The sequence below is a fragment of the Procambarus clarkii genome, chromosome 5 (genome assembly GCF_040958095.1).
Source record: "Procambarus clarkii isolate CNS0578487 chromosome 5, FALCON_Pclarkii_2.0, whole genome shotgun sequence".
NCBI classification, from domain to species: domain Eukaryota; kingdom Metazoa; phylum Arthropoda; class Malacostraca; order Decapoda; family Cambaridae; genus Procambarus; species Procambarus clarkii.
Genome location: NC_091154.1, coordinates 39,619,359 through 39,642,910, shown reverse-complemented (window position 1 = coordinate 39,642,910; position 23,552 = coordinate 39,619,359). Strand labels below are relative to the sequence as shown.

At 36.2% G+C, this 23,552-nt stretch overlaps 2 protein-coding genes across 4 annotated transcripts in view; one reads left to right on the top strand and one right to left on the bottom strand.

Annotated features, from left to right (window-relative positions):
• Positions 1-23,552, bottom strand: part of Grx3 (Glutaredoxin 3) — a 73,705-nt gene that overhangs the window by 6,245 nt on the left and 43,908 nt on the right. The window contains exons 1-6 of one of the 2 annotated variants that reach the window (XM_045750508.2): positions 10,255-10,591; positions 8,493-8,595; positions 7,696-7,857; positions 7,227-7,359; positions 4,341-4,468; positions 1,838-1,944 (exon numbers count right to left, since the gene is read on the bottom strand). In XM_045750508.2, coding sequence (XP_045606464.1) covers positions 1,838-1,944; positions 4,341-4,468; positions 7,227-7,359; positions 7,696-7,857; positions 8,493-8,595; positions 10,255-10,304 — 683 coding nt within the window. In that variant the 5' untranslated portion in view covers positions 10,305-10,591. Of the gene's footprint in view, positions 1-1,837; positions 1,945-4,340; positions 4,469-7,226; positions 7,360-7,695; positions 7,858-8,492; positions 8,596-10,254; positions 10,592-23,552 lie in introns of those variants that run through there. The other variant, XM_045750513.2, reaches the window with a different exon arrangement.
• LOC123763376 (uncharacterized) overlaps positions 11,316-23,552 on the top strand; it is a 54,744-nt gene continuing 42,507 nt past the window's right edge. Inside the window, exons 1-5 of one of the 2 annotated variants that reach the window (XM_069301568.1) lie at positions 11,316-11,472; positions 12,539-12,649; positions 13,195-13,325; positions 14,654-14,763; positions 15,264-15,385. In XM_069301568.1, coding sequence (XP_069157669.1) covers positions 12,572-12,649; positions 13,195-13,325; positions 14,654-14,763; positions 15,264-15,385 — 441 coding nt within the window. In that variant the 5' untranslated portion in view covers positions 11,316-11,472; positions 12,539-12,571. Of the gene's footprint in view, positions 11,473-11,513; positions 11,676-12,538; positions 12,650-13,194; positions 13,326-14,653; positions 14,764-15,263; positions 15,386-23,552 lie in introns of those variants that run through there. The other variant, XM_069301574.1, reaches the window with a different exon arrangement.

The following is a 23,552-nucleotide window of genomic DNA, read 5'->3' as shown; positions in this document are numbered from 1 at the left end:
GCAAAAACACAACTAGTAAAAACACAACTAGTAAACACACCAACAAGAGTTATCAATAAAGGTAAGCAATAACTTGTACATACTTTAGTACTGAAGATTTGGGTAAATTAGATATCAAATTTACTTTTGAAGTTAATTTTGTTGGGAGTGTGGAACAGATTAATTTAATTTACATTATTTCTTAAGGGGAAAATTTGCTTCAGTTTACAAATTTTCGGCTTACGAACCGTCTCTGGGAACGGATTAAATTCGTAAGCTGAGGGACCACTGTACTGTATGTCAAAATCAGAAACTTTAGAAACTCCTAATTTCCCACCATTGCATCTCCTTCACCTCTATACAGTGACTGCATATGGCAACAAACCCTACTACCCTCATAAAATATTACAGCATTTTAACACTTGAAAATACCATTCTGAATTCTGGGATTCCCCATTATTCACATTCTTGGGTTAACTGGAGCACTAAAAACCTGCTTCCTAACTTTCATCAAGTGACCGAGGTCTAGTGGACCATCCACTTTTGGGCTCCTAAGGTTTTTTTATTCTCGCTTCCCGGTCTTGCTGCCTATTTCTCAGGGCTTCTCACATCTGTGTTTCACATCTGGTAATTCACGTGTGTTTTGTGAGGTTAGGTTGCCCAAATGGTTCTGTCTGAGAGATAAAGAACTGTGTAAAGTTTTATGGTATCCACTTAGCTGGAAAGATATGAAAATGATATTAATGCTCAAAAAGTCATGTTTCAGTTTATTTACTATATTATGATAAATGAGTTGGTTCATTTTTAACTTGTACTCATCAGTAAAATTCGTGATCAGTTTCGAGAGAGATAACTGCTATACAATATATTGTTTTCAGTGTCTAAAGTGTTCACTACTGTATAGCATTGCTGTTTGCTCTCTTTTCAACTCAAAAATGTGATGAATGAATTCATGTAAAGCGTGTGTAAAATAATTGCTTGTGGTTAGGTTAGTGGCTTCGCCAGAGGAAACAGACATGAATTATGAAACCATAGGTTTGTAAAAAACTTTAAAAAATATGCTTTAGGAAAGAGTGGTAAATATAATAAATAAATTATAAGAGATGTAAGTATGTGCTAATACCAATGAAAGCTTCAAAACTCCTTAAGATGAATATAAGGAAGATAGGACACAAAGAGCTTAGCTCTCTTCCTGTAACTAGGTTTAGTTAACAGCAGTTTTATGTAAGAACTTAAGAATAATGGTAAATGCAGGCCTATTGGCTCATACGAGGCAACTCCTATTTATAACTACCCAATCTCACTCATATACATACCCAACCCACGCTTGAAACAATCAAGGGACCCCACCTCCACCACGTTAAGCGGTAATTGGTTCCACAAATCAACAACCTTGTTACCGAACCATTATTTACCCCAAGTCTTTCCTAAATCTAAACTTATCCAATTTATACCCATTGCTTCGTGTTCTGTCTTGTGTTGATACTTTTAATACCCTATTAATATCCCCTTTGTTATGTCCATTCATCCACATGTAAACCTCTATCATGTCACCCCTAACTCTTCGCCTTTCCAGTGAATGCAATTTACGCTTTGTTAATCTTTCTTCGTATGAAAGATTTCCAATTTGGGGAATTAACTTTGTCATCCTACACTGGACACGTTCAAGTGAATTTATATCACTTGAGTCTTGTTACTAACGCTTCAATTAATAAAACTCGGTGTCCTTTTTGCCTTATTACGAACATTTATGCATTGATTTTTTGGTTTTAGATTCTTACTAATCATAACTCCCAGATCAAGTTGCTAAATTGAATTGAAGATATAGCAATTCATTCATTCTAAGAAAGTTACTTACCTATCCTCCAGCTTTTGTTTCTTGGGAAGCATAGAGCCTAACTCCCCTGAGTCATCCATTTCCTTCAGAATGTCCAAACCTCCAATAAGCTCCCCATCAATATACACCTTGGGGACAAAAAATAATCATTAACTGTTTTCTAACCTACATGTTGTCTATAATTTAAGTAGCACCACCACAATGATTACTTTGTATCCTGAATATTAGCACTGACATTGTAGGAAGTATCTTTCATGGTTCATACAGCCTTGCCAGGATGAAATGCCAGGATTTATAAATTTATAATAGCCAAGGTACATTACACTATTTTAAAGCAGAAGAAGCAAGATCCAGCCTCACTGACAAATTATGATAATTTAATAATCACACTGGTATAGTTTATCACAAATTTATAGCAAACTACCTGCCCGAGTTGACCCTAGAAAGATTGCACCATTGAACAGTTGAGAGCCCACAGAATGCAAATTTGCCTTAAAAACATGCATTTTGCATAAATGAACAGATGATGAAACTCTAAGAACTCTGTGGCCACCATTTGATCTCTACTGATTTCATGAAGGTCACCATGAGAGTTACTGGGTAATCCTGACCCACTTATGATAATCATCGAACGCCTACCAGTCATCCTGCAAAGTATAATGACACTATCCCCAAGCCTTCAATCTTGGACACACACACACAAACAAATGGAAATTATATTCTAGATATAACTGAATGAGATACTGTAGTTACTGATTAACACACTTTATACCAAAGAGATCAACAATACATAGTTTACCAAACTCTATATTAAATATACTAAAATAAAAAGATTTTGTCAAGATACCTTTATACAAAATACAATGGATTAAAAAATTTTAACAAAATAATTGAGAACTTTGTTAATGTCAATGTGTCATTACCTACTGTCTGAAAACTGAAAGCATAGTTACAGACATTCACCGTCTACTGTGTGGAATTAGAGTACTGTAATATATAAATATATATTAGCAACTAAAACAATGCATAAACATTATGGATTTGGTTGAACTTATCATAAAGTACTGACAATGTAAAGAACTACTGTTTAGAAAAAATACACTACTGAAAATGGCATTTTGCCTGCAAGAGCTTAACAAAATTTAATCACAAAATTTTATAAACCTCTTGCATCTTGAATATTTATAAACCTCTTATATCATCTTGAATAGTCTGCTCTCAACTTGATACGTTACTACATTTGTGAAAGTAATGTGATTATTTGATTATAAATATTTACTTTAATACTGAAATAGCAAAGATATAATACAGTTCCTCTCCAACCTTGTAGCATAGAATTACCACCTTTTTGATCAAACACACACACACACACACACACACGCTATATTAACAGACAGTATGGCTTTCAAACAGGGAGATCCTGTGTAACAAATCAGAGATTCTACAGGAAAAAGATGGTTGGGTTGACTGTGTTTATATGGACCTAAAAGAGACTTAGCAAGTCCCACACAGACAGAGAAACTGATGACATAGATCCCAAAATGAGGATTTTGTTATAAGAAAGATGAGGACAGTAATCAGAGGGAATGCATCAGACTGGAGAAGTGTTACTAATGGGGTACCACTAGTAATGTTCATCATCTATATGAACTATATGAACTGCCCTAGGGCAGTTCATTGTTACCTCGTTCTGATAGTTCCTGTGACGGCGCTGGAACCAATCGCATTGGTATTTGCCTATTCATCTGAGACTTTCAGCGCCGTGGAGAGGGGAAACCTGCTGCTTGGATGACAGCTTCTCCTCCATATCAACCTACCCTGGCTTGGTGTCCTGGAGAGGCAACTTCAGACCGACAACCAGAGCGCAACTCCATAGTCTCCTGAGACTGATGGATGCCTACTATTACTATATAAACAATCTACCAGAAGGAATACAGAACTACATGAGCATGTTTGCTGATGAAGCTAAGCTACTAGAAAAGATAAGACACTTAGACAACCGTCTTGTCCTTCAAGATGACCTGGGCAAAATAAGTACAGCATGGAGCAACACTTAGAAAATGGAATTCAGTGAATGAATGCCATCTTATGGCATGTGGAACTGGAGAAAATAGGCCACATATACACACACACACACAACCTACAAATTATGTGGGAAAGGCATTAAAGTACCCTGACAAAGAAAGAGAGATCTAGGGGTGGTAGCAGACAGTCACCAGAGGACCACATAAAAGACATTGTGCAAAGAGCCATATACTGTACTACAACTTCCAACTTCAGAATCGCTTTTAACTGTTCATGACTTTTGAGACTAAAATTGGAATATGTAGCAGTTGTATGTGTCCCATATCTTAAGCAGCACACCAGTAAACTGGAAAAAGTGCAAAGGCAAGCTACGAAATATTTTCCCAGACTGAAAAACCAAGAGTTACAAGGAAGAGTCGAGGTGTTATTGTCATTGTTACTCACAATTAATTTAATTTTGTGACATTACATATGTAAAATATCAAACAAGTGAACAAACCTGTGGATAAGTAGGCCAATTTGAGTAGGTTTTAAGGCCTTGACGTACTTCCTCATCCGTGAGAATATCAAAGCTGGAGTAATCGGCCTCGTGTTTATTTAGCAAGTCTATTGTTGTGCGGCTGAACCCTTCAAAGTGAAAAGCAATGAATAAGATTTATGATTTACTGAAAGGAGATGTCTTACCATAAGGAGCCAGAAAACGTATTGTTAGACAATGCTAAGTTAGGCTGGGACAATAATAGCAAATATAACTTACAGTGTATGCAGCAATTTAAAATTAATAAACATGGAAGAGATCAAGACATAAGAGAAATGCAGTATATGATACCAAGACAGTAATAATTCAACAGGGCAAAAGACAACAAAAATGTACACAAAGTGTGTATGAATAATGGGAATATATATATAACCAGTAGTTAAGACTGAGAGCCAAAATTTCATAATATAGTAATACAGAACAAAGCTTTAGTGTTCAAATACAGTACATCGGGTACTGCAGCTTGCTTATTTTCAACCTAGAAATGAGGTAAATGAATTGATGAAAAGGGAACCCTGAAAATCAATTGCAAGTGGACAAGTGGCTTCTCAGTAACTTTGTGCACTCTTCCAATTACTGTCCTAACATACACTTTGCTCACAACACTTGGTAAACTAATGTCTCTGTAGCACTTCCATTCAATACGTTATTTTTATACTAAAATACAATTGTTGATCATTCTCAATCCTCTGGTACAATGCCACTATCTCATACTGTCTCACTAAACTCTCTGCACCACTTAATTCCTGTCTCTCTGCACCACTTAATTCCTGTCTCTCTGCACCACTTAATTCCTGTCTCTCTGCACCACTTAATTCCTGTCTCTCTGCACCACTTAATTCCTGTCTCTCTGCACCACTTAATTCCTGTCTCTCTGCACCACTTAATTCCTGTCTCTCTGCACCACTTATTAACATTCATATAGCTCAGTGATACTTGTAGCTTTCCCACAGTTCACCTTTGTCACTTCCTCTCCCATAGACATATCAGCTGTCATATGATATTGCACTGCTCTCACATCAAGAAATGTTCATATAGAACCTCTCATTCATTGTTTTCAAATTATTTTCTCCATCTACAGTACAGTGCAACCTCAATTCAATGAACTATATGGACTAACTCCAATTCATTGCAACCAGAGATGCCTCCAGGAGGCATTCGCATTAATTTTTTTAATACAATAAAATGCCCCAACTGTTTCTTGAAAAGTTGCATCCATCTACAGAAATCATTAAAAACATATTTTGAACTATATTAACAGTTACCATTCATACCCTTAGATTTCTAGCATATTTTACTAAACAAAAACTTCTGCAACTTTAAAAAAAAAAAAATTGTTTTAAATATGTTCAATGGCTTTCCCAAGGTCCCCAGCTTTCTTCTTGTCTCGTTTCCATCTATGAAAATCATGAAAGGTGATCGAAGCCCCTATTAAGAGTATTACCAACCATGCCCCCCCCTCATATTTCCCATGCTCTATGGGCTCATTTCATTAAGGTAATCTTTAATTTTAACCTATGATAGGCAACTTTTCCACCAGTCTGTGAACTCTGTCACAACCTCCCAAGCAAATCCGCACACATCCCACTTCAGCAAAGTCTTGTTCATAGAATCGTGCGAGTAAACCCTGCCTGGAAGATGTGCATTCCAACCAGAGATTTGCTGAATCGAGGTTAGTTAAACCGAGGTTCTGCTGTACTTCTAATTTCCACTTTCCTACTTAATATTCTCGTCTTCCTGATAAACTTCCTACTTCTTTTACTTATATTTTTTTTGCTGTATAACTAATAATTTCATATACTAATTGCTTTCATCATGCTCTCATTTTCTTGCCCTCTCTCCATAACACCCACTTTTTATTACCCACTGCTCTTGTCACCACTTCATCCCACCATATAGTTCCTCTCATTCTGCCATGGCATTCTTAACCGAACATACATCCTGGGTTTTTGAGGTACGATCATATCTTTCACCACTTGATCTTATCTTACACTGCATCAACATTTTATCAGATAAACCTCTCAATATTCCTCAATGCTTTCACATCACACCTTCATATAATTAAGCATTCTTCTCTCAAGAAGCACATTGTCAATAAAACTATTTAGTATAATATCATTTACCTTGTACAGTACAAAGTTTAATTACGTATATCTTCCTGCTCAAAATATGAATTAATAATACACAACTATTTCATCACATACATTTATAAATCAATAACTGTCACGTATTCATAGGACACCACTACTATCCATAATGCCAATCTCTGGATCTATTCCAGTTTAACCATTCAGACTGCCAATTAAAATGGGTCTATAATTCTTGGCTATTATATTTATTTCAATTTTCAAGCAATTCCAAATTATTTTAAATCTCTTGTCTATCACACATTGTATACGTAATGTTCATTAACAAACCTACTCTTTTATTATTTGTTTCATTTTTGTTCAATCCTTTTCTTATGACATTTCCTTTGCCACACTCATCATTATTATTTCCAATAATCTTAGTCTTGCATAAACCTAGCACAACATAATTTCCTTCTCTAAAAACTTTTGCCACTTCCAACTATAGTACAGAGTACTGTAGTTGGGCAGGTGCCAGCCCCAAATCCAAAACTATTTTGCCCTTCAGTAGTTAGAAATTTAGGGAGATGGGTTGATAGCTTGATTTCCCCACATCTATAGCATAAGGGATATGAAACAACTTGCAGTGGGGTCACCACTTATAAGTACAGTAGTATAAAAATTTGAACCCTTCTTGACTGCCAATTCACAATCATCATACTAAAATGTCTGAATAAATTCAGCAATAATATGTTCTACAATACATCAGACAAATACTAACCACATTTTGGTGCATCTGGTGATCCCTTCATAAACAGCATACATTTTGCAGAGTTAATTAGTTGTTTGAGGCGAGTATTAAGATCTTTAACAGGTGCAACTGGTGAAGTTGACATCAAGGAGGCCTTTGCTGCCTGTAAAAATATCAACGACAGTTACCTTTTTTTTTAAGATTATCTTTACAGAGAACCTTTACCAACCATGAAAGGCACACCATTTGTGTTTAAGGAACAGTTCAATTTAAACTATATATATTTTTAAACTTTTGCCACCTCCAACTACTTCTGTTACCAACTAATTTTAATCACAATCTTAGTCAAATTATCAATCAAATTATCTTAGTATAAATATAATTCAATGAGTTAAAATTATCCCCTGCATTAGCTCATATTTATATCAAATTAGCAAGTATAATCTGACAAAATGAAAAATAAATGAACATTCCTATGTGCCTCATGCATTAACCTTACCTGTGTTTTCACTTTAGTAGTAAGCTCAGCTGCATTAGCACCATCAACTCTTTCAACAAGTTTTCCACCACGGAGTAACACAATAGTCGGCACAGCAGAAATGTTGTACTTCAAGCTAACATCTGAAATGTCCTCGGCAACCGCAATCCCAAACGTTACTTCCTAATCAGTAGAGAAAAATTAATTAATAACTTTAGACAAGCCAGATGCGTGAGGCACCAAGTATTCAAGTATCAATTTAATAACTGTGAATATCAGTACCTATGCTCTAGGTACTCCCAGAGCATAGGGTACTCCCAGTGGAAGCCTCAGAAACCCTCATGAATTCAGTAGAATACCAGGATGCAATCCTTTTACCATGTCATGACCTAGTTGTCTAAGGCATATGCTTGGAAGCACCCAGAACATAGGTTCAAACCCTCATCACAACTCACACACAACAGATTTTCTCATTGATGTATTCAAACCCTCATCACAACTCCTACAGATTTTCTCATTGATACATCACATTACTCTACATACTGTGTGATGTATAACTCTGTGAATAACAACTGTGCCAAGAGACACATAATTAATATTTAATAACGTGGAAAATGGCTATATGACACTCGGGTCCAGAACATTGTATTTGTGACCAATATCATGCAAAACCAGAATAATGCAGGAAGAAATATGAGAGAAAATAAAGATGACTATGGAAAAAAAGTCATACGAGATTGGATTTTGAGGAAGTTCAAACTTTTAATAAGATAAATATTAATTTCTGTACATATACAGGCCGATACTTAAAAACAAACCTTTAATTCTCGTTGTTTACTAAGTTCAGTGATAACATCATTCATCTGTTCACACTGTGGAGCCCATTCAGCCATGAAATGGATCACAGATAAGCCATTATTTCTGAAAATAAAATAAAAATACCAGTAAAATTTCAACATTTAATCTATCACCCGTTTGTTGCAAAAAGTGACTCCAGCCACCAAATGGAAAAACTGTAGATAATAATACGTAATAAACTCTATGTCCTTAGAAAGGTGTTCAAATCTTTTAATGATCAACAAGGTTCTCCAGCCCTAAAATCTTGCACATGGGCTTGGTAAGTGCTGCCATTCATCAGTCAGAGAATCAAATGTCACAATGTAGTTAGGAAGGCTAGGTTAGATTAAATAAGATAGGTTGGGCTGGGATATTTGGTGCTTATTGTGGTTATATACTTTGTAGTTATTTCCATGCATAATTATTATAAAAATACATATATGTAAGATAAAGTGGTCAAAAAGTGCTGCGAGTTGCTTTGAGTATACTCTGAATTGTCTATATCCTGAATAATGCACTCTACAATGATAACACAAAGGATATACTGTAAATGATATATATGTATTTGATATAAATGAATAATTGATATAAATTTGATATAAATGAATAAATGAATAATTTATTGCTCCTTATCTAGCTCTTTATCTTTTTTATTTCATAAGAAAATGAAAAATACATCAAACAGAATCATAAGACATCATTTAAGGGTTACGAGTTTTAAGAATTGTAGCGCACATTGACAAAAATATAATTCAGAGCATCATGAAAAAATAAAATATTAAACTGTCATATTTTGATTTGGGCAACTCTAAAGAAGACAAATGACCACACGCATTATGTCATAATTCATTCAAACTTATTCATGTCACAATGAAGACTAGTACATTGGGATCGATGCATCTTTAGAAATTAATTGTTTCAAGATACGGTTTATTACAAGAGCAAAACCTAATTGTTTTATCTACATACAGTGCAATACTTAAATTATCACTTTATAGCACTTATATGGTATTTAACCATAAATTATAAAGGGGAGGTTTTCATACATTTATGAGGCAACAAGGGAATGGATGATGGCAGAGGGACACGTCTCATGATTAGTCTATCCTGTACATCCCAGACCCTCATGTGGTTTCAGTTTACTTAAATATAATTTGACATTAAAATCCATTGGCAAACCATCTTGAGATCAAAGTGACTAGTATCCGTCTAGCACTTCCTCAGTAGCGGTATAACAACTCAAAAGAGATACCATGCAGCATACCGATTCTCATTTCATTTTTGGGCTTTATGCATTTTACTGGGTTAGGTACAGACATGTTAAATTTAGTTTGGTTAGTCTCAAGAGTTTGACTGACTGACTCACCACTGTCATTTTTCTTTCTAATACCAGAAAAGAAGACAGATGCCTCTATCATGGTGGTGACCGGAGCATTTGGCCTTAAGATTATCATCTTGGCAGTAGTAGTAGCAGTATAAATTAACCAATAATATTAGACTACCTGTATCTAAAATGACCCCTACTAGCCACAACTCATTTTCTTTTCATATTAACAAATGCCAGAAAGCATGCAAACCTGAGGTACTTAAGAACTAGTAGATCAAATCAAATGTTTATTTAGGTAAAGTACATACATACAAGGGGTGATACAGATTTTGATGAATTTATAGATAAGAGCCAGTACATACAATGCCTAAAGCCACTATTACGCAAAGCGTTTCGGGCAGATGACAGCAACTTACTTCTCTAGTGCAGAAAATTCGTCTACCGACGATATCTTCTTCACCGACATGTTGGCCTGGCTCTGTAGTTAAGACTCAAATACCAACAAAATCTGCCTCTTACTGCAGGAATGTACAGGATCACCAGGATAATACAGCCTGCCCTCCAGCTCGTCCTGTGGCAGCCACTCTTCCTTCCTCTTGGACCAAAAGGCGGCGATACTCAATCAATTCCTCCAAGAAATTACGTCACTGCTTTTATTTTCGACTGCCCAGGGAAACCTCCTTCAGGTGGGATCAAAGACAAGCAGATGAACAGGCGGCAGCTCTAGCCAATCAGAAATGAGTTACTAACAATAAGAAGCGTTCAGCCAATCAGATTGTGCTTGAAGATATTGTTTAAGTGACTACAACTATAAATATTTACAAAATGGTAAAGACGCTCAATACAAAATTTTTATTTGATATTTACCCCCTCATTAAATAACTCATTTCTATTTATTGAATGCATTTTAGTAGTTATCGCTAAATTTATCCAATTCCTAAAAAAATCCGCAGAATTATAGATTGGTTTTTATAGACACTGACTTCTCTCATGCCACAGCAAGAAGGAAAACTCTAAATAGAGCTTCCAGAAAATAATTGTATAAGCAAAAACTAAACGTGTTTTAGTTTAAGGCGATCAGGGTACAAACAAGAAATGATAATGATCCACCAACAAAAATTGTCATTCTAATAGTAACAATAATATTTACCGTGTGAAGTATAATTATGTAAGGTTCCCTGAATTCATAAATTGTAAGTGTAAGTGTAGTCATACGTGCAGCGTTATTATTAGTAAATATCTATTAGTAAATATTTAAATCATAAATATCGTGACCTTTTTTTTTTTTTACCTTAATTTGACCGCCCTCTGAATTTCATGATTTAAAACCAATGTAGAATTCTTCTAAATTTTGTACACTTCTTAATTACCAATACACAGCTATGTCTGGAAGGTAATATTAAATAAAGGAGCGAGTGCAGTTATATACCGTGTAATATTTATATTATTGCCTATATTTATTATAAACGACGGAGGGTGAGACATGGGAAAATATTGACCTGTAATGTTTGTTATGGCAGCAGCTGGGCCCGGGTGAGGGGTTAGGGGGAAACTAAATAAATTCTCCTCATTCCACTTTTTGTTTCCCCGTATAGTGGCCGCGGCGTGTGGCCCCAGGGACTGGCTCATCTGTGGTGAGTACAGCACACCAACAACCCTAGTGTTGCGGGGGAGCATTAGGTATTCAGCTACAGGTGGAGTTCCCTGTACAGTGTTTCGTAATGCGTGTGTGTTGCAAATTGGCCTGAGGGAGAGGTACTCGGGCTGGCGACCACTGTTGCAAGGGACTGTTGCAGGGGACTGTTGCAAGGGACTGTTGCAGGGACCGTAAGGGGAGGTAGGTAACCAGGGGTCATAGGCCCATCTTAGTGATACGTTGAGGAGGGGGGGGCGGAGGTAGTATTATCATTATCATCATCTCACGTGTCCACAATCCTACTCATTTGGCAATGGATTTATATTTTTTTTTATTCTATAGTGTCACCTTGTGTTCCTTTTGTGAAGGTTTATACAAAGGATTCATCTGAGGATGTCACAGTACATCCACACTACAGTACTAGGATGTCACAATACATCCACACTACAGTACTAGGATGTCACAATACATCCACACTACAGTACTAGGATGTCACAATACACCCACACTACAGTACTAGGATGTCACAATACAACCACACTACAGTACTAGGATGTCACAATGCAACCACACTACAGTACTAGGATGTCACAATGCAACCACACTACAGTACTAGGATGTCAATACACCCACACTACAGTACTAGGATGTCACAATACACCCACACTACAGTACTAGGATGTCAATACACCCACACTACAGTACTAGGATGTCACAATACACCCACACTACAGTACTAGGATGTCACAATACACCCACACTACAGTACTAGGATGTCACAATACACCCACACTACAGTACTAGGATGTCACAATACACCCACACTACAGTACTATAATACCACATTACTGGAACATGCACAAATGAAGGCCTTTAAGACTTAATATTTACTGGTATCTCATGATTTAGTTCATCAAATTATAATATTTTCAAAAATATTTTACAGATTATATACATATCAGATACAGTATATACACACAAAATATATACATATACACATACATATGTACTGTACATTCATACACATATATACATACTTATTTGTTATAAAATGTTGCTTTCAGATTTAGCAGCTAATTTGATTCAAGTGCTCCACCATGGGTAACGTTAACAAGTCCATGATGGAAGCCACTCGTAAAAACCAAGAATTTATGCTGGAGACTCAGAGAGTTCAAGTAAGTGTTGCGGCTACACCACCAGTCTTATTAGCAATGGTGATTTATGTGTATAGTATTGAAGTTGTTAATTTTTTTTTTTTAAATATCTAGAGAATTTATATTTAAAATTTGTATTTTACCATTAATTGGTAATTACTTGTCAATGAACTAACCTCTAGTTACATATACAGTATACAGTTTAGTATAGTATAAAATTATTATGATGAAGTGTTTATTGTATCTGGCTGTCAACCAAATAATCTTGGGGTTCAACTCTGGCTGAGAAGAGTATTAGTTTCTAGAGAGTAACCATATCTCTGCCAGCTACTCATAAAATAACAGCTCATTCACGTTGCAAATATTCAGTCATGAGAGAGAGAGAGAGAGAGAGAGACGTACGTTTTTATCTTGATATCTGCATTAGTGGCTGGACCATTGATTCTTAAATATTTTTTGTCTACCATAAATGTACAATTTATGTTTTTTGGTGACGGTCATAAAATAGGTATGAAAGGTAGGGCGTTATCTTGTATTTATAGTACTGTATTTTTTTTCTTCTTCAGCTTGAGAGACAGATCCACATGCAGAATGAAATGCGTCAGAAAATGATGTCAATGCAGATAGCACGATCAAGAGAGCTTTTGTATTGGTTTGGAGCATTTTATGCTGTTGCTGCTATAGGAATGATAACTGGGTGAGTATTGCGTATAAAAACATAATGGTATAATAGTTAATGTTACATAATTATATATATACCACATCTCAAAACGGTGAATATATTTAAGATACAGTATCTAAAATCTTTGACATATTTATTGCAGTATACAGTATATCATTAAGGACAATCAGAAACCAGGATACATTGCCAGAAGATAAGATCATTATAACCTGGGGGGGGGGGGAACATTAATTCAGTTAATTTCATTTAAGTCCTTCAAGAGGATTCACATTAATAGTTCATGATAGTGATTTAGACATTTTAAAATTATCATTTGCTGAGCTGTACCACTTGGTTGTTCTGTTAGGCATAATTCTGCATGGTACAAGAACGGTCCATTTACATATACCTGCCATGTTAGTGGTGCACAAGAGACACTGGGCTGGAGCTTTTGATGGGCTGGAAAGAATTAACTAACAAATTTTTGGTGAGTTGAAAAATAGTGGCTATATTACCAAGCTGTCTTAGTAGACAGAGTTTTGCTCAATCATGAAAACAAAAGTACTTAAGAAGATATAGCCAATATTGAGTTAATCAAAATCTTAACCAACAGGAAAAATTTCACCTTACCTTCCACCTCTTGCCTGATATTAGTTCCATCTCCCAGTATTGCTCAATTATAATGTCATTACTTTCATTTTGTATATGTGGGTTGGGTTGTTTATTACAGCATACTTGTTTGCATCTGCCAGAATTACCATTATTCTATCTGAGCACTGTGCCTCAGTCTTGTGGCAAGCACAGATTGGTCACACTCAAATCTAGTTACCTCAAGTGCAAATACAGCTAGGATAGCTGCAACCTTTACTTTACTTTAAACATTAATGGAAATTTTGGACTCTCCCTACTTTGATAACGTTTATTGCATATAAATCAATTTATACTAATGCATCCTATTGTTTACTGTACTGGAATTTATTACAACACCAGCTGGACAATATATATTGTAGGCTTTATGATCTTGTAACACCTATATTATTAATCTAACGAGTCATTTATTACCAGATTCACCTTTACACATGCACTCCTTACTACATTAAAACTCTTTAGAGCATTTAACTTGAGCAAATCCATACATGTTTATATCATTTCTTGACTCCATCACTTTAAAGCTTGTTAGATGTTTTGCAAGCTCATAATTCTGTACACAATACAATAAAACACTTGGAAATATTAGTTTGGAGTTATGACAATCCTAGCAACTTTTAACACATCTTTGATTTAAACTTTTAAATGGTTATTTTTGTAATAGGACTTAAGCACTTTACAGAAGCAAAATGCCAACAAGCCATGTTCTTTTTCAGATTTCGGCGCACTCGGAAGCCTGGCACACTGGTCCCCCTGCTTCCACTCACCTTCGTTTTGGCATATCAGGCAGACTTAGCATATGGTTCCAAGCTCAACAGAATTAAAAGTAGGTATTTAACAAAGTATCAATTGTTGTAAATGTTAGCTTATTATTGGTGTATCATTAGTCCTCATATCCTCTTCACAGGTGTTGGTGGGGTATTTGCTCTGGTTGTACTGTTCCTGGCTTCTCTTTTTTTGCACATTAACTGTATAAATTGTTATAACTTCTAAAGATAATAAAGAATCCTAATATTATACATTTTTCAAATACTGTATTAGTCTATAAATGACAAGCTTTATAATATTTCTTCATATAATCCAGTTTTGCATTTAGTTTTACTCACACAGTCTTATTCTTAGGACATGAAATTAAAAATAATTAGTACAATATTTACAGTGTGTGAAAGATTGTTTAATTTAAGGTACAGTATATATACAAAGGAGTTAAAATAAAGAATTTAACCAGATGAGTGCCTGGTTATCTTGCAGTGTTCAAGATTCTATATTTATGTTGATTATTCTTTAGCATGCAATACAAATAGCATTTCTAATATTTACTTGCAGTGGAAGCCGAGAACATCTTAATCTTTGAGCATGAACTAGTGTCCCTTCCCATGGGAGTTCCAACCCCTGCTACGATTGACGAGGCTCGAGAGCGGCAGGAGGAGACCAAGCGACTTAATAAGGTTCATGAAGTATTTATTTAGAGTAATAGTTGTTGAATTTTAAGATTTTGTTAAGGAAGGATGAATCTTTTGAATGAAGTACAGTAAAAATTATTATTTATTTACAATATATATTTTTCATTTTAAACATAGGGTGTTATGGTCAAATATTAGAATACACCCCATTCTCCTAAAGTGAAAGTACTTAAAGTAACGATGTGGTCGAAAGTACAAATATGTCGTGATGGACCACCAGAAAGTAGACTTTTGTATTACTGAATTTGGACAAATGACAAAAGATTTTATATTTATGTTGCTAATAAGACTTAACCAAATCACCCTACACCTAATATACATTATCTGAAGCTTAATGTAGTAAATAGTAGTGCTATACTAGGCCTAGTAATATTTAAATTTGGTTTTTAGCTCTATTTTCTGTGGGGAGCCCCTACAGCTCCCTGGAGCATATCGGGCTAATGTATGTTATATTAGACCGGGACATTAGCTAAGGAGTTCAGACCTACCAGGGACCAGCGCTAGAACCTTCAGAGAGGCTCCTTCAGAGAGGTTTCAGGGAGCAGTGGCCCTGGAAAATCCCATATGGTTGGGGGTTTTCCTTATCTGCCATCGACCGGTTTACTTGGTTTACTTTTACATTCGTTTTTTTTTGTTTTAGTTTTTTACCATGTGGGGTTTGTTTTGTTATGCCTACCTTTCTGGGTGCTAACCCCAGTCGATGGCAGATAAGGAAAACCCCAACCAAAAGGGGGTTTTCCAGGGCCATTGCTCCCTGAAACCTCTCTGAAGGGGCCAGGTTCTGGCGCTGGTCCCTGGTAGGTCTGAACTCCTTAGCTAATGTCCCGGTCTAATATAACATACATTAGCCCGATAAGCTCCAGGGAGCTTCTGGGGCTCACCCAGAAAATGGAGTTTCATTACATTCAACGCTGGGTTTTTTTCCAGCCTTATATAAAATATAGCACAAAGTGTGGTTTACCTGGGGTCCTTTGCTACACATTGGTACTTTCACCAATGTAATTACAAAAGAATCATCATTTCAGGAGGATAGGTTGTAAAAATAGCAGGTTTCCAAGCGGTGACCTGTAGAGTTAAATTCCATACTTAATGAAAGAGTCTTTAGGTTATCTTTAAGAAATTTAGAGAGTCATATGAGACCCAGCAAAACATTTCAGAACTTTTGACGGTACAAATATTAATCTAAACATTCCAGGTCTATAAACATTCCAATTTATATAAGAATTAGGATTACATGGATAGAGATAAGGTGGACTATTTAAATTTGTGTTATTAATATACTTGCCGTATTTTATATCATAATTTGATTGTTTACAGTTACATAAATTAAGAAAAGACCACTAATTTTATGGCACAAAGATGGCACTTGGCCATATGTTAGTGGCAAGCCTTCATGTACCTCTAAAGGGCTTTTAACATCATTGTTCTATTTTATAAGTGAAACTCACATTATTTACAATGTCAAACTCATTGTGGAGTTTATTGGCCGAGAATAATTTTCAAATCGGTCATTGATGTGGATCAAGTTTAGTGTTTGTGTATAATATTGAAGGGAATCGCCACTAATTTTTACAGGTTTTTACTTGGTTAATATTTAATATCATTAACATATGTTTTACTGTTAAAAAATGATAAGGTTAATGTCTCAAATTTAGCTAGTGTGTGTACTGGTTAAATCTTGTAGTTGAGAAGTTGTGTAACTAAGCAACTCTAGTTCTTGTGTTGTATTTTGATATTGATATGTCTGGTGTGGTAGCAAAGTTTTGCCATAGGCAGGCCTAACTTCCTGTACATGCACTCAATATGTGGGGTTTTGGCTTGAAATTAAAGACAATTTTGATAACATAGCCAGCCCAAATCTCTTCCAAGGTAATCACTGCCATATCAGAGTTCACACCAATTAATTTCTCCCCCTAAAACCTTTCTCTTCTTTACACCACAAACCCCCCTCACTGCCCAGATTAACTTCACAAATTGCCATATGCATTTTTGTATATCTTCAGTTCAGAGGCTCCAATTTTTCTTGTCCAGTAGTTTAGTTTTAAATCAAGCAATTTATGCAATTTTGAACCTAAATATGAAGCTCGGGTACTTCCATTGAACATAATCATTTTAACAAGATAAATTCAATTTGCAATGGAGGTATCATGTATAAGTTTTCTTGAAACTGGAACAGGTTTAGTAGAAATTGCATGTGAAGGATAAAATTTCAAATTAAGAATCGTTAACATTACTGATAAGGTTATGTTGCAGGATTAGACGAGTAATTTCAAATGGTGTTATACAGAGCGAAATTTTCGCTGCACCAGACACTTCAGGCCATAGAGCATATAAGTGAGCAGATACATAAAAATATTGCCTGTGGATTTTGGGGAGAATCAACGCAGTTGGATCAAATGACGTAAAGAGAGAAATGCACTTGTATAAGCTTAGCAACCCACTACAATATTGGACAATGTAGAAATTGCCAAATCTGAATATGAAAAAACATGGTAGTCACATAATTAGTATGAATCTTAAGCTAAACATTCAAACCATAAATGTGTGGAAACAAGACAAATAGAATACAGTACTATACTTGGATTTACCTATATCTAGATGCTTTATCAACAAGACATCTAATGTTGTTCATCAGTTTTATCTGGCCCTTAATATGCCATTTAGATTATGGATTCCACTTTTGGTAACCATACTATAATAAATTCATTTTAATTGTACAGAGGAGGACAAAGTTAATCCTAGGAATTAGAAACCTCCATTATGAAGGAAGATTAAGAAAGCTTAATTACATTCTCTTGAAGGAAAAAAATTAAGGGGGGAGGTGATATGATTGAAGAATGCAAGTGGATGAAAGGGGTATAACAAAGGGAATATTAACATAAAATTAATTGTTTAGGTAGCTTAGTTCTTTTATTTTGGGCACCAGCTCTCTGTGCTTCTCAAAATGTTGGCTCCATGCTGGTACTGTGTGATAAAGTACACTACTAATCTGATGTAGATTGTGTGTATTGTCTTGAAGCAGTCCCTGTTTTAGTACTTACGTCTTGTTATATGTGCCAGCGTCCGATATGTTGCTTCTGTTGTTTTATTTGTGTTTCTAATATTCGTGCTGGTAATGTATACAGACTAAATATTAATTTTTCTGATTTCTGTAGCTATCTCCTGATGGTTTGGTCTCCTTTAAATCTCCTTTTCTCTCTCCCAATCTTCATTATCTTACACATACTGGGGGGCTAAAATCTAACAGTCTGCCCACTCCTATGGTATTCTGCAGTCCTCCTCAATCTTTACTCTCCTCATTGATTTTGTATCATCTGTAAACATTAACATGTATGAACTCGGTCCTTCAGCTATGGTGTGATGTTGAGGGCGCTTGCATGCATGCTTGAGAGGAGGATATTGAGTAGTTCAATGACTTGAATTACATAAAAGATTTTGATGAAGGTGTTGGTGGGAGGAATTAACCCAGATGTGAGAGCATTATTCTAGTCAAAAACAAAGGGTAGATATAAGAGTAATATTCTAGACAAGGGTCAATTATATTTTTGTAGAGATATAGTGAAATGTAATCCGAACCTGATGAAAATACCAAATCTTTTAAAAGCACTTTATCAGTTACTAAGATGCAAAGCTTCCATGACAAATTGAATGTGATTGTGATGCTTGTGATAGTGACAAGACTGAAGCTCAAGTTAACAACATCTATTACAAGAAAAATGTATCGAAACTGTGTTTTACTGGAATTAAACTGGATTAAATTTTGAGTGTACCAAAGGGAGACGGAATTGAGATCGAATATGAAAGAACTGGACTACAAAGTACAAAATTAAGAGAAAGGATTTCTTGAAGTTAGACAATACAGTTGTGGATAGAATGAGTGAAACTTTAGCACTCTAGATGAGCTGCTGTACCAGTGTGTCATTTGCTTGTGTTCCAGCCTTTGCACTTTATTTATTACACGGTTATTGACCTTTCCTTGTTGCATTTTGTATGGACCTGGCTTGGCAGTGTTCGTGCACTACTCATACACTGCATATTATTTCACTTCCACTACTATCTTGATGGGACAATAGGGAATGTGTGAGGCATAGTATATTTACGTGTGATCACAGAGCTTTATAATTAATCAAATTGTATGCATTACTTGGCCTTTTAATTTATTGTTTCTAATAGAGGGTTGTGGTCTGGAGTGAAGCTTAAGTTTTAATGAAAAAAAAAAAGCAATTTGTTATAAATTTGCCTGAAAGGGAAATTAAGAGTTGGCACACAGTCATACTATCTACCCATCACCACATTGACTATTGCTTACACCCAAACTCTTATATTCATTGGTTCCATGGAAGCTGCCTTATGAAACTCAAAATTTAGTCAAGTGCATACTGGGTCATATACACAAAACAAACTTACCAGCTGATAGAACAAATCACTTTTAAGAATGTTTACATTGCCATTAGAAAACATGGTGTCTTCCTGCCAGCTGCATGTGCAAATTATCTAATGACTATAGAAGCTCCTTGAATGCTGCTCACACATACAGTAATCCTGTTGAGGGGAAGAGAAACTATTTCAAGGATATTGCACAGCCAAGGATCGTACAAGAATGGTATGGCAATTCAGATTTATTTAGAACCAATGTTGTAAATTTGTTTAATACATTTAATTGTATAGTATGTGACAATTTAGATGTTGTTTGAAAATCTAATTCGCATGCCCAAAATGTGTATACTGTAATTTAACGTTTCACTACAGTTTTTAACGTTTAACTTTTATTACATAAAGGGGATAAATGTTTGTTTTTAGTATCTTTGTTTTGCCTGGGAATCCTTTAGGGCAGGACTTTTCAAACATGTATTACAACTGTTGAATTATGAACTGAGGTTCAAACAGATTTTTACTTGGCAATACAGTATAGTATTACATTAACATTTTGTTAGTATGTAGAAAGCCGTTGAGAGTTGATTTAATCAGTAATGTACCTTTAATAATTTGGGATTTTCACCACAAGTTGGAAAATTCAAAATTACTTTCATTCTGTTGAAATGATTTGGTTAAATTATTTTATGAAATGTTGAAATTGATATATACCTTATAGAAGAATAAAACTTGTGCAGTGAACGAAAACCATGTCTGAAAACGTATCTTGTTTAACAAAAAAAAATGGCAAAGAAAAATTGATTAGTTTATGCACATAAATTTTAAATACAGTGCCAGTTATTAGTAACCCCCATGATGCAGCAGTCTAACTGAATCTTGTATGTATGTATGTATGTATGTATGTGTTAATTTTTGAAAGTGTGTATTGATATATAAAAAGTATGGAACCAAAATATTGATTTCAGAAGGACTATATTTTTGACTGGTTCCCCTAGTGCCACAATATATATTCTCGCCATTAAGGAGGTGAAGCAAATGTCTCGATTCTGTCTTTATCTCGGACTTTTCTCGTTTTCTCCCTTTCCACTTATTCAGTTGTATGGCAGAACTTGTGAAAGTGAAACCATCCTGTAGAATTCTTTGACATGCTGTATGTTTTAGGTGCTCCTTTGAATTTTTTTTTTTTTTAAACATCTGAGGATATCTTGCTTTAAGTGCCTAGGGCAAAGTGTTTCTGTAGCAACCTTCACAAAGATTGCAAGTTACAGGTGAGATATCTGGATGGAGATGAATAGCTAAATAATTAATTTCAATATTGATAGTGAATAGCCAGATTGAGTTAAGGAGGCTAGTACTGAAGACTTAAGTGTAGTAGAGAGGACTTTGTTAGTGTTGTCCATGCAAGACGGGTGCTTTAGAGCCAGTGCCTGAATTGTTGAAGTTGGGATATAATGTGTGCCAGAAATAGAATCTTATGATGTAGAGCTTTATTATTTATAACAGATGTGACTTTTGTAATGGAAAGAGGACCTCTGTCATGGAGCTAGGTCTTTTATACAGTTGTTTAAATATGGCTTAAAAAATAGTGCAGCTAGGTTTTTGGTTATGTAACTTCTTGTATAGAGAAGATGATTATATGCATATAATTTTTATTGGTCTGGAACTGTGATTTAATTTAAATTTCATGGTTAAAGGAACCAAAGATTGTGATTCAAAATTGAAACAAGGTCAGGGGGGGGGGCAAATTTAATTTACCAGGTGGATTTGGCTTACCCATAATGATAAGTAATGTTTACAAATTGTAGTTCACTATCTTACAGTGAAGATAAGTTTAACTCTTAGGCTGTGTGGATCACAATATTATGTTTTGTTGATGGTAAAGCATTCATGAATTTTCAAACCCATAGTAGGCAACTTACAGTAGCTGTTAATAGAAGTGTATGGATCACAAATGAACTATCAGGAAAGAGTTGGAGACATGCGAGAGCAGTCCTGCCGAGAGGTTTCAACAATAGGTTCCAACTGGGGCCCAGCAAATGGAACCAAAGACCCAGGAACGGCAACCACTAGAAAAACTGGCACACCAGAATTCTTACCCTATCCTAGATCCTGAACAATCTTTTAAGATCCCAGCATGTGGTGTGATACTTCAATCAAAATTCAAGGTAATGGCTGAAGAAAGATAAATCACCTACTTCAAAATCCATTGCACATCATCATCTGGAAAAGGAAAACAAAGAGGAGAGGATAGGAGTGCAAGAAAAAAAGAATTGGAACAAGTACTGGAACAAGCTTAGCATGAGCTCACTAAGCTCTCGAGTCAAACTTGGCCCCAGGCTGGTCTTGGGAAGTAGAACAACTCTTAGAACCCCATCCAGGTACAATCCAATTACAATCTGCCATCAAGCAAAGTAAATGTGGTAAAGAAGTCCAGCACCATGTCATGAAGAACCTGGATAAAGGGGCAGCTACTGAAGAAGCCAGTGCAAAGACAGGCAAGGAATCCAACACATCCAACTCAGCTAACTCTGCTTGTATCTGAGAGATTCCATTATCTCCAAGCAGGAAAGAGCTTAACATCTTTCAGGCAAAAGGGAGCCTTAATATCAACCATTACAAGATGATGCACTTGGTGAGGGAGCCTAGATGGGAGTTGGCCAGGCATCACATCCCAAAAGAGGACAACCATACATAGTCTGGCTGACTTATTACAAAGGTTCCTCACTAAAGTGACAATAAAGATAGGGGGAACCTTCTTCCATCGGAGAAAATGGAACCTGCTGAACAGTATAAACTTCTCCACTTAAACAAGGAACTGCCAGCCAGCCAAAAGGAATTGGGAACCCAAAATAGCAGCGAGCTGAAGCAGACCCAAACAATGAGAGCCAGATCCAATTCTGATGCATAGTTCCTGTCCTGTAACAGGAACCATGGATATAGCTCCAGAAGAAGGGATTTGGCAGCACCTTGAAGAATCTGAGCATTGGTTACCAAACCCCATGAAAGCCAGAAGGGAAACCAAACTCCTACTCAGTTAATGCCCCCAAGCAAATTATGTCTTATACCAGAGAAGATGAAGGGCCAATTGGGGAGCCTGATTCAGTAATAGAATCCCACCCCCAGACCAATGACAAGCTGGGTAACATTTGAAGGGTGCATCCAGTTCAACATAAAATGGGAAAGGCAGCTAGCTCCACACAAGCAGAGGGAAAGCTGATGACCAACTGTTTCTCCTCCCACAATGACTGCACTTTTTTTTTCTGGGGGGGAAGGGGGGAGCCTCTACAGCTCCCCGGAGTTATCCAGGCTGATATGCTAATGTCAGACTGTGGCATCAGTCATGTGTATGGAGTTCTTTGAGCTTACCGGGGACCACGGCCAGAACCTGGCCCCCTCAGAGAGGCAAGAGGGAGCAATGGCCTATAGAAGCCCCCGTGTTGTTAGAAGCATTCTATGTCTGCTATCGACTGGGTCAGGCACCCAGAAAGGTAAGCATCCCAAAACAAACCCCTGTTCTGGTGAAAATATTGCTACCAAAAGCCGAACAAGTGGATGGAACTTCCCAAACAAAAACGAGCACACGAGTATGACATCACCCGTTGCCGCGCTACCATCTGAGCAGCGCCCCCCTCCCTGAGAAGGGGGAGCCCCAGACCTACCATGCCAGGGATCTACACCCCAGTTCTTGAGGCTGATGCTATAGGCAGAGGTTGTGTGCTCTGGCTCCAGACTTTTACGGCGCTGTGCCTTGTGTGTGGAGGCTGTTCTCCATGGGTGC